The sequence below is a fragment of the Nanorana parkeri genome, unplaced genomic scaffold, assembly GCF_000935625.1.
Source record: "Nanorana parkeri isolate BGI_ZX_2015 unplaced genomic scaffold, ASM93562v1 scaffold1985, whole genome shotgun sequence".
Lineage (NCBI taxonomy): Eukaryota > Metazoa > Chordata > Amphibia > Anura > Dicroglossidae > Nanorana > Nanorana parkeri.
Window position 1 is genome coordinate 49,410 of NW_017308253.1, and position 12,072 is coordinate 61,481.

At 42.5% G+C, this 12,072-nt stretch overlaps 1 protein-coding gene and 1 pseudogene across 1 annotated transcript; both read right to left on the reverse strand.

Annotated features, from left to right (window-relative positions):
• Window positions 1–1,128: 1,128 nt before the first annotated feature.
• Window positions 1,129–7,736, reverse strand: LOC108800298 (annotated as a pseudogene).
• Window positions 7,737–11,145: 3,409 nt separating this feature from the next.
• On the reverse strand, window positions 11,146–12,072 carry LOC108800299 (olfactory receptor 13C9-like). Its single transcript, XM_018572275.1, has one exon. It carries the CDS (start codon window positions 12,070–12,072, stop codon window positions 11,146–11,148), a length of 927 nt encoding a protein of 308 aa, XP_018427777.1.

Genomic DNA, 12,072 nt, shown 5'->3' on the forward strand with positions numbered 1-12,072 from the left:
TGAAAAATCTCAGGCGGCTGCATCTTGGGAGGATCTTGGGGTGGGCGCATGCGCAGTTCAGATGTTCAGCCGGGAGAAGAGGAGAGACACAAAGTAAGTCTATGGACAGCCTGCACCCGCATGCAGACAGATTTACAAATCATCACTATGGAGTTAACCATAAATGAGGGACCTACAATAATTTTTCTTCCTCCTGTGAGCATGGCGATATCCAATATATGTTGCGCAATTGTTTATATACACATGCACTATACATGCACATTGTGTGAGCAGGGTGAAAATGTTCTTCAAAAATGTTTTGTTATTTTTATTTTTTTTACATTTTTAATGTTTTTTCTATTTTTTACTGACAACATCCTATGTTAAAGCATTGAGTAGCTCAAAGACACTCTTTATGGAGACATCAGTGGTCTATTATTATTATTATTCAGGATTTATATAGCGCCAACAGTTTGCACAGCGCTTTACAATACAAGGAAGACATTACAATCACAATACAATTCAAGACAAGATGGTAAGGAGGGTCCTGCCCCCGAGGGCTTACAATGTAAAATGGACGGGCGAGTGATACATGAGAAGGTAGCTGTGTGGGGATGAATTGTTTGAGAACGTGATGGCTGAGAATGTGATATTAGACCCCTAATATCTCTGCTGTCTTCAGCTCCAGCCTAATGAGCACAGCACAGCTTCACAGCCAGGGGTGTAACTAGAAATCACAGGACAGCATAGCAACATTTTTGTTGTCAGTAATCTGGGCCTCAATCTGGACCACTCCACCTTACAGCTGTGAGTGACAGTTCCGGTGGCCTGCACGGCATCAGGGGGACCCCTTTGTTCGTGGTCTAGGCCAGGACCCCCTCTGCTCCGGGCCCTATAGCGGCCACCTGGGTTGCTATGACGATAGTTCCGCCACTGTTCACAGCTGTCTACTCGGCTTTTCAGCCAGGTTTTGGAAAGCTCTGAACCAGAAGTGCTCAAAGCTGTGCACTGTCAGATTCACACTCTGCAGAGGACATCTCTCAATGTCCTTATGATTTCAATTAGCTTGTTTTAACCACTTCAATTCCAGGGTGTTTCAGACACATCCAAAGAGCTTAAGTGGTTAGTACATTTTCCCTGTCACATACATTATTTGATGACTTGATATAACTTTTTTATGGCTTTTAAGACTTCCTTGTTTCTCAGACTGTATACCAGGGGATTTAACATTGGAACAACACCAATGTACAGTATAGAGAGCATTTTGTCATGTTCCTGGGAAAACCTCGATTCTGGCTTTATGTTAAGAGTAAGGGATGTGAGACAAAATAATAAAACAATGGTGAGATGTGAAGAGCAGCTGGAGAAAGCCTTTAGTCTTCCTGAAGATGTGTGGATCTTCATGACTGTAGATATAATGTACATGTAAGAGGTAAGAATAAGTATAAAGGGGAAAAAACCCAAAACAACACCATCCACATTGATTAGAACCGCAATGCTTTCGCTGTCACTACAAGAGACACTGAGTATTGACTTCATGTGACAGAAGAAATGGTTGACTTCACTGGGACTGTAGAATGATAACTTAGATATCAACAATGCATACATCATGGCATTAAAGGTACCCAAACTGGTGCACAACAAGCTCAGGGCTAAGCAAATTCTTTTGCTCATGATGAGAATGTAACGAAGTGGAATGCAAATAGCAACATATCGATCATAAGCCATTGAAGTTAACAAGAAAAATTCTGTGCCAACACAAAAAACATAGAAAAAAACTTCTGTAAAACATCCTCGGTAGGAGATAGCGGTATCACCTGTAATTGTAATAAACAGCAGCTTTGTCAAGATGGCAGAGACATATATAATGTCCAAGACTGTTAGATTGCATAGAAAAAAAGTACATTGGGGTATGCAACTGCAAAGTACAACATACAGTTAAAGTAACAAGAATGTTTCCGAGCACGCCAAACAAATAAATGAAAAAAACACCAATAATAGCCACATATTGGCCATCTGGATATTCATAAAATGCTAACAAACGGAATTCATTTTTGAGAGTGAAATTGTGAAAATGTCCATCATTAATGCAAAGTGGATCCAATGAACTATTTGAAACTGCTGTTAAAAATAAATGCATGTAGAGTGTTTATTCAATATGTATAATTTTTTTTTATTAATAGTCGTATTTTTATAATAAACATATGTGCATTTTACATTTAATAACTATAAGAAAATGATCAAGAAAAGAAAACAAACGAGCATGATGAGTAATCAAGAGCAAATCACAGACCAATCATTTTTTGTTAATTGAATATAAAATCTTAAACCTAAAATATATGCAACCCTGTTTCAAGAGATATTAAAATACCCTTAACGTGACACTACACTCGAGTTAAATCTTAAACATTTATTTAAGTACCCTAACTATTAACAACAATGTATCTTATTTGTGTATCACTCGGCTGTAGATCCTCAAATCATCTCTGAATTGGTGCTGACACTGTCCTTCCTTCGGGAGGGGGGCAACTTTTGTTCCCCATGGTTTCTGTGTGTTGTAAAGTAGTCACCACTTCAAGCTCGCTCCTGTGATGGACTACAATCTCATGTTTAGTTTACTAATTTGTATTGAGATTGTAGTCCATCACGGGAGTGAGATTGGAGCGGTGACTACTTTAAAACACACACGGGGACCATGAGGAACAAAAGTAGCCCCCCTCCAGAAGGAAGGACAGTGTCTGCACCAATTCAGAGATGATTGAAGGATCTACAGCCGAGTGATACACAAATAAGATACATTGTTGTTAATAGTTAAGCTACTTGAATGTATTTTTAAGATTAAACTCCTAAGTTTAGTGTCACTTTAATATATTTGGTCACATTTTTCTGCCCTGAGGAAGGGACCCTGTGTGGTTCCGAAATGTTGGCTTGCTGTTACTGTGATGTTTCGTCCAATTAAATGTACATTTTTGATGATATCATTGAGTGCTGGTGATTTGTGTCTCTACTCTGTGTCTGCACGGCGCCATCCGTGGTTGTCACTACGAGCATCATTTTCTACATACCCTGTTTCCCCGAAAATAAGACCTACCCCGAAAATAAAACCTAGTACTATTTTTAGGAATTGCTAAAATATAAGACCTACCCTGAAAATAAGACCTAGTTGTGACCATTTCCAGGGCCGGTGGTGGCAAAAGGGGGAACTTGAAGAGCCGCGGTCGAGAATCAGTGGTGCCAACGAAGCCAGCGCTAGAGGAAGCGAGGGGGCACTGGAGGGAGCAGAGCCGCATAAGCCGTTGCTTCCTCTATAGCTCCGGCTCCTGTCACAGGCAGAGTGATACCAAATGCACTCCACCTGTGAGGAATCGATAGTGAAAGTGCGCTTCGCTCATTCTGGCCAGCGATTGGTTAGCAAATTGCTCTCGGAAAGGTACGACACCCCTGATTGTCCTGATCACCATATTTTTGTACATGAATAAGTGTGGAATGTTGTACATAAAAAAAAAAAAAAGACCTACCCCGAAAATAAGACCTAGTGTGTTTTTTTGAGCCCAAAAAAATATAAGACAGTGTCTTATTTTCGGGGAAACACGGTAGGCTTGGATTGCTGCAAGGTGTGTGGAAGGCTTCTCCATCTACCCATTACTTTAATATATTAAATTTTCATTCTGAGTGCAATTATGTGTAGCATAAAATGATCTACTCAAGTGAAGTTCAATAGAACACAAGCAGGCTGGTTATAAATAATTAATATTTGATATCCCCCTATCATCTTCCAACATGTCATGAGTGCAAAGGTTGCCCAGTTTCTAGTTGTATGGTACAGAGTAAATGTGTGTGAAATGTGCTGATGGAAAGCATTACATAAATAAAGCAAAAATACAAAAAAAAAAAAAATATTGTGTATGCTCAAAAGATTTCTTAAAATTAAAATTCATTGTCGACAACTACAAATGTGGATTTAGCTTCATGCGTACATGAGATGTACCGTACCTGCAATTCGTTCTCTTGTCATGTTCACAAGGATTACTATCATTAGTAAGAGCACATTTATATATACCCTGTATGAATATTCTCCTAGTGAATTGAGTCTCAGAAGATTGAGCAATCTATTCCTCAGAACATTTTTTTTTTTTAAAGAAAATATTGCCTTAAAGGAGAACTATGGGGTCAGGGCTTTTCCCCATAGTTCTCCTTAGGGTAACGGGAGGACACAAACTAGCATCCTCCCGTCACCCTAGGCTCAGTATACCGCGAACTGTAGCTCATGGTATACTGAGACGCTGCAGCCGGAGCGGATCCTGACATCGATATCGAGATCCGCCCAGCTGCGTGAGTGACAGCTGGCTCTGCATATCTGGAGGCAGAGCCAGCTGTACCCGCCCCCTCCCCCGTCCGTTCCGCCAGTCAGATTCGCTCACCTCCCGATCTCCTGAGCTGACCTGTGACAGTCTCATTGTCACAGGTCGGCTAGAACTATGAGGTGAGTGAAAAGCACTCACTTCATAGTTCTTTAAAGTAAACTATAGATATCTATATGTAGCCAAAATAGCATATAGTTACCATAAAAGAAACTCTGCCGATCCCTCCACTGGCTTCCATCACCCGCCATCCTCTACATATCCCTCCACTGGCTTCCATCACACGCCATCCTCTACCAATCCCTGCACTGGCTTCCAATTGCCCAAAGTATAAAATTCAAAATATTAACAACGACTTACAAAGCCATCCACAACTCCGCCCCCGGCTCCCGGCTATATCTCAAACCTTGTCTAAAAGTATCATCCTAACCGTCCCCTCCGCTCTTCCAAAGACCTCCTGCTTTCCAGCACCCCCGTCAACTCCTCCCATGCTCGCCTCCAGGACTTCTCTAGAGTCTCTCCCATCCTCTGGTACTCTCTACCCCACCCTGTCTGACTATCTCCCACTCTGGCTGCCTTTAGGCAATCCCTTAAGACTCATCTCTTCAGGGAAGCCTATCCCAACTCAACCTAACCGCTCAACCATCACGTTCTCAAACAATTCATCCCCACACAGCTACCTCCTCATGTATCACTTCCCCCTCCCTTTTAGATTGTAAGCCCTCAGGGGCAGGGCCCTCCTTACCATCTTGTCTTGAATTGTATTGTAATTGTAATGTCTTCCTTATATTGTAAAGCGCTGCGCAAACTGTTGGTGCTAAATAAATGCTGTATTATAATAATAATAATACATTTGGTTTATTTTATTTTACTTTTTGTTTATAGAACTGCAAAATATACATTTTTTTAACCACTAATAAAAAATCTGTATTTTACAAATAAATATTTATTCCTAGGCCTAACTGCAACAAAGGATTCACAGAGAATTATTCATTTTCTGAGAGAGAGCAATGCAAGTTTCATTTTTTATGTTATAAAAATATTAAATTGTATTGGCTGCTACAGGCAACAACTACACTTACTTGCTCATTTTCTCACCTAAACGGGTTGATTTACAAAAGGCAAATAGGCTGTTCACTATGCAAGGGAAGTTGCACTTTGTAGGGGAAGTTTCCCTTTAGTTTAATGAATGAGGTGAAGCTCTGCTGACTTCCATCACCCAAGTTAATTTGCAAATTTGATTTCTTCAGTAAGAGTCAATTTCCCTCCTCCCTCATTGCACATCAAAGGACTTCTCCTGTTTTGGGAAAATATAATTACTATCTGTGCTGGCCTAGCTCCTCCGCCTTCTCTTCACCTCCCAACATAACTTTTTATGTAGCTAATGGGGGAGGAATGGAGAACAATTATTATAGAGTGTAATTTTTTACATCTGTGAGATCATATCCAAGATGGCTTCTCCCATCAGCAATCTCACGCATTTTGGAGGTCTACACACGGAGGCATTTGCAGATTGATAACATGTACAAAATAAGTTAAATGCACATATAGTTTAATGGGAAGATTGTTATTGAAATGGATAGTCTGGTGAAAGGGTCTCCTTAATCCTGGCAAGTTTAAGGAAACAGGATCATAGAACATTCATGGGGTGAAGTCTTTTTTATAGGCGCATTAGGTAAAAACATGCACATTTGCATCACCTGACTATACATGTTTATATCTACTGAGCGAAGAGGGGAGCACATGCAGGCCTTTGCAGATAGTGTAATGCCGTGTAAATGTCTTCTGTTTTAAGAAGGCATACCATGCAAAAAAAAACTTATCCTGAACTAATCAATTACAACTGACAGCAAGAAAATCCAGTGACCTGCCACAGAATTGCTGGAGGAATTGATTTTAAGCGATATGGCGTTTCCCACTCCTGCTCACGCAAATCCCCATGTATACTGTTTACAGCCAGTGATGGCTGATAAATACAAGTGATTGGATGGCAATAGAGCAGCCCGATCGCTTGTATAGTGCCTGGAAGTGTGCAACCCCCTCTGCTGCCGTTGCCAGCTATCCTGGGTTCTGCCAGGACTGGCACGGATAGTCTCTGCACTGAGATCTGAGGGAGATCAACACACTTCCACTGGCTGATCTCCCGTTCTGATCACTTCTGCCTACAGTCTGTCATTTCTCTGGCTGTTGTTGCCAGAGTAGAAGCTGATGAAGCAGATTTCTGCTTCATCCGCTTCTTTTGGATCTATAGGTGACATTAGGGCTCTTATAAAGTGGACCTGTTACATCCTGTTTGCTAACTTTTATTTTATCACATGGGGATAACAAGCTTACTATGTGATAAAATATTTTTTTTTACAAAAGTGTAAAAATTAAAGTCACATATAATTTTTAAAATTATAAACACAGAAATTTTGTTTAACATCCTCGGCTTCCATATACATGCACATACAACACAGCCATGCATCGTGTGCACCTACATGTGGAAATCATGATTACACCACACACGTTACCTATCACTGCAAATGTCGTAGTGCGGCCAATAATTCTAGGGCCATCCATCACTGTTAACACTCAGTGGTGTATTTTGGTTTTGTGCTGCCCTAGGCAAGACTAAACTCGGGCGCCCCCCCCCCATCTAAAATTGCCCGCCTTTTCCTGTTTAAGACCCACCCTCTCTTCTGTAAACTCCACCCCTTCCTGTTTAGGCTCCACCTTTTCCTCTGTACATCAAAAGTGGACAAGTGCCTATATTTTGTTGTTTTGTGTACCAGTTCAAATGGAACGGAGCTCTCGCCCTTCCACCTCCCTCTGGTCACAGCCCCGCACTCTCCGTCCTGGACGGGCACTTCCTGGTGGTGTACCAACATTGCAAAGGCTTACACCTTGGTCACCTCGATCCTCTCCAGAGGCCACCTTCTCTCCGGTCCCCGGACTCACATGTAAGTGTCAATTTTCCTGGCTTTAATTTTGACTGGGCTGAGGCACGAGGGGGAGACGCGGAGACTGTGTACTGTGTACTTGTGCAGCAGCGTACAGGGGAAGAAAGAGAGGAAGATCGGGACCAGAAGATAATGTCCTGTGCTGACACTGACATTAAACCGCGAGGGGAGGGGGAGGAGGGGGAGACTGTGTATACTAAGTTGTGCAGCAGCGTACAGGGGAAGAAAGAGAGGAAGATCGGGATGAGAAGGTAATGTCCCCGACTCCCGTGCTTACACACTGACCGTAAACGTAAACCGCACATACAGTATCTCGGGGTCTGATGAGGAAGCTGTTCACTGAGAACCAGAACGGCTGCGGCTTCCTTGTCAGACCCTGAGATATGAACAGTCCGAGCTGCCGAGCATTTACCTCATGTCCGAAGCTGTCCCGCTCACTGTCCCCTCTTCTCATCCTCTGCCTGGGGGGCCGCCCCCCTGAAAAATGCCGCCCAAGGCAAACGCCTACTTTGCCTCGTGCTAGATACGCCCCTGTTAACACTAAGAGGGTTATTCACAAAGCGTCCGAATTCAGGCAGTCGAGTGAATAACCCAGCCGAAGTGAAGTGAGCCGAACAATGTTCATCGTCTAAAATCAGTCGTACATCAGCTGTACATCGGCTGTCTTCGGCTGCCTTCGGCCAGCCGAACATGCTCTGCATGTTCGGATGAGCTGAAGTGCAGAAGGAGTTCGACTCCAACATCTGGATCGGTTGAGCTGAAGCTCCGGCATCTCACTCGCTGCCGTTCGCCCCTATTCTCATAGGGGCAGAACGGCAGTGAGTGAATAGCTGAATGCCGCCGACTGGCATTCGGCTCGGCTATTCTGCTCGCTACCTCTGAGGTAGTGAGCAGAATAGAAAAAAATGTAAACAAATGAAAAAAAATGTTTCAACATTATTTCAATAAATGTAAAAAAAAAGAAAAAGAAAAACAAGTTTAGAAAATAATAAAATAATTTCTAAAGAAAAGAAAAAAAACAGCGTGGGGTCCCCCTCCCAAACCATACCATACCAGACCCTTTAGGTCTGGTAGGAAACTTAGGAGGGACCCCATTTAAAAAAAAAGCAAAAAAAAGCATGAGGTTCCTCCTAAAAGTCATACCAGGCTCTTTAGGTCTCGCTTCGGCTGACCTTTTCCCCCGCTGCGGCTGGAGCATACGCGTTCGGTTCAGCTGAGCTGCTCGGCTGCCTTCGGCTGCTGTACAGGCTATTGTGAATAGCCTGTTGTAATAGACGAGCACTGCGGGGACCGGGTGCGGGTGGCCGTCGCGGTCATGCGCAGGCGCAACGAGGATCAGTAGCCCCAGTTTGCCGTCAGAACGCGGTGACGTCTGGTGGTGCTCTCCGTCGTCGCTTCGCGCAGGCGCGCCGAGGTCTTCCCGCATCTCACCCCTCAGAGCCGTCTAGATAGGGCGCAGGCGCGCCGGGAAGCTCCGCCCCTTCAAGACGCAGCTCTCGGCATAAAGCCGAGTCACGGTAGTTGATCGGCGTCTTTCCGTTGATCGTGGAAGGACGCTGATCAACTCAGCGTTCCACTCGCCTCAACCCCACCGGACCCAGTACGTCCTTTGAAGACCGCAACTACCACCAAAACCGCAAGTAACCTGGGCTAAGCAAACCATAGCCCCAGGTCTTCTAGGCATAACCGTCTATCTAAATCAGTGCATTGCTCTCGCCTGTTTCAATATACTGAATCTATCTAAACCATTGCATTGCTCTCATCTGTTTCATTATACCTGAACAACCTGAGTACTACTGGCCGCTGTGTTTAACACTGCCTGCTGTGTTTGAGTCTGAGCCTGTGCATTGCTTTCACCTATTACGATATACTTGTACAACCTGAGAACTTATTCCTGCTGTGTTTAACGCTGAACCTGTGCATTGCCATCACCTGTTGTTGCATACTCAAAACCAATCGTTTATTACTTCCTGCTACAAACATACTTGTGCCGGTAGTTCCCATTCCCTACTGTGTATACGGGGCGTGATGTACCCCAGCCTCCTAAACGCCTAAACATACAAAACTGGGCAATCCAGGGAGGAGCTGCTAATCTGATTCCCGTTCCTTTAACCCTCTCTATTCCGCAGTTGCGATCCATAGAGGGTATTCGACCCTCGCCCAAGACGAGCATTACACCTGTACAGCAGCCCTTCGTATGCTGTGCTGTCATTGAAGGACAACAACTGGGCGGAGCCAGCTGTGACATTACGGATGGCTCCGCCCAACTGTTTACATGTAATGACAGCTTAGCATCTTCCAGGAGGTTGTCTTTCGCGGGAGATCAGTCAGCTTTGGTCGACCTTTCTCCCGCGCTTCAGGTGTCACTATTCTATGGCTCAGCCAAGCCTAAGCATACGCGTTCGGCTCGGCTGAGCCATTCAGCCACTTCGGCTGCTCTACGGGCTATTGTGAATAACCCGTACAGCAGGCCTTCTGTTCGACTGAACCAAAGGGCTCAGGCAGCCAAAGCGAGCCAAATGGATTAGCTGAAGCTGTGGATGTATCCTTCTGCTCTTTGTTGAGCGGTAAAAACTTTTAAAGGATTGCCTATGTGCAATTTTGTGCATGGTAGTTTTTTGAGATTTTGCGAGTGCATTCAGTTTCAAGGCTTGACATGTTGGGTATCTATTTACGTAACGTGACCCTATCTTTTATATTATATATTGTATAATAATACTATTATTAATAATAAAAAAACAGTGGTGATTAAATACAAACAAAAGAAAGCTCTATTCATCCCCAAAAAAGATATAACATTTATTTTGGTACAGCGTTTCATGACTGTCTAAATGTCAGTCAAAATACATCACTGAATACTAGACATGTGCACCGGCAGAAAATTTATTTCGTTTTGTTTTGATTCGGATCTTGCGTTATTTTGTTTTTCGGGATTCGGGTCTGAAAGTTAATTCGTTTCGGGATTCAGATTAGGAAGAAATTCGTTAGTGGTAGTCTGTTCGAATTTTTTGTTCCGTTTTCATTTCATTTCGTTGCAGCAAAGTGACATTAAAATGTTTTTTGTTGGGCCACGAGATTAAAGTCCAATTTTTTTTTTTACATATATCTACTGCTATTAGGTAGATATATGCAAAAACATTTAAAAAAATGTAAAAAGTTGCCAAATAGGTAAAAACCTACCACTGTCTCTGCCGCTCGCTACGGGCTGTAGAACTGTAGCTTCTCAAGCGGCTGTGCAGGAGGATGTGGATATCACTGGCAGGAAGAAGGCGTGAGCTACTGTGAAAGTCAATGCACCCAGCCATGAGCATGCAAGTCGGACTGATTCCGTGGGACAGGAAGAGACAGCAGTCTGCAGAGGATCAGAGACCGACCCCAGTGCTGGAGGGACTGCTGGAAACTGCTTGAAAGAGGAATATTAGGGCATCACTTAAAGTAAGTCCTTACAGCAGCATGGGTGGTCACTTTAAGATACCATTGCAGACTGCACACAACATAGGACAGCACTGGATTTTTTGGCAGGATCAAGAGGTATTTTTTTAGCACTTATCAGACAGACATAATACTTTCAATGGTATATTTATGGAAAAATTAATGGGAGTTCATTGTTAGGATTTACATGGACTTTATTAAAAAGAGATTTAAGATTACTGAAATATAGGAGATATCAAGTGAGAACAAAACTAGAAACCAGCCCATCAAGGACACAGGCTGACTCCATATACAGGGACTGAATGAGCACAACATACATAAATATTCTGGAACCATCCTGTAGGGACTTACAAATAGATTTTCTCAGTAAAAGATCTATCATCCTAAAATATAGTAATATTGGAATTCTTTAAAAAAAAAAAAAAAATGTTTCATCCAAATATTTTAATTTTCATATTGGTCACAATAGCAGTTCTCACTTCTGTATTCCTCAGACTGTATATTAGAGGGTTCAACATGGGTGTGACGGCAGCAAATAATACAGAAAATATATAATCCTGTTTATTTACCAGATCGGAGGATGGCCCCATGTACATGCAAATAATGGTTCCATAGAAAATAAGGAGGATTGTGAGATGAGAAGTGCACGTGGAGAAGGCTTTCCTTCTTCCTTCATTGGATCTAATTTTTAGAATGATGGAAATTATTTTACCATAAGATATGAGGCTGAGTAAAAATGGACAAAGCCCAAATAAGAAAGTATCTACAAATATTAGGACACCGAGACCTCTGTCTGTGCATGCAATTTTAGCAAGGGCTTTAATCTCACAGTAGAACTGTTCAATTGCATTGGAATGGCAAAAAGTTAATCCTGAAACATACAATGTTACACACGTTGAATTTCCAAAGCCAGACAGCCACGTGCCTGCTAAAATAATAATACAATTTCTTTTGCTCATAGTAGTTTGGTAATGCAAGGGCCTGCAAATTGCAACATAACGGTCAAAGGCCATAGAAGACAGTAACGTAATTTCAGTGCTGGCCAAAAATAAGAAAAAGAACAACTGAGTGAAGCATTGTATAAACGTTATTGAATGTTTCCTTGTCAGCAGAATGTCCATTAGTTTGGGCAGAGTGACTGTGATGTAACAAATGTCGACTGTAGATAGATTGCATAAAAAGAAGTACATTGGGGTGTGTAAATTATTTTCCTGAACTGTAACTTTAATGATTACAAAGTTTGCTAGTACACCAACCAAATAGAGAATGAAGAAAATCAAAAAGAAATACGGCAAAGTTTCAGGATAAACAGGAAATGAGGTCAGGTAAAACTGTGTGAAAAATGTTTGATTCTCCAT

Coding starts and splice junctions, on each gene's coding strand:
- LOC108800299 (XM_018572275.1), bottom strand. CDS start 12,072: ATGGAGAATCAAACATTTTTCACACAGTTTTACCTGACCTCATTTCCT.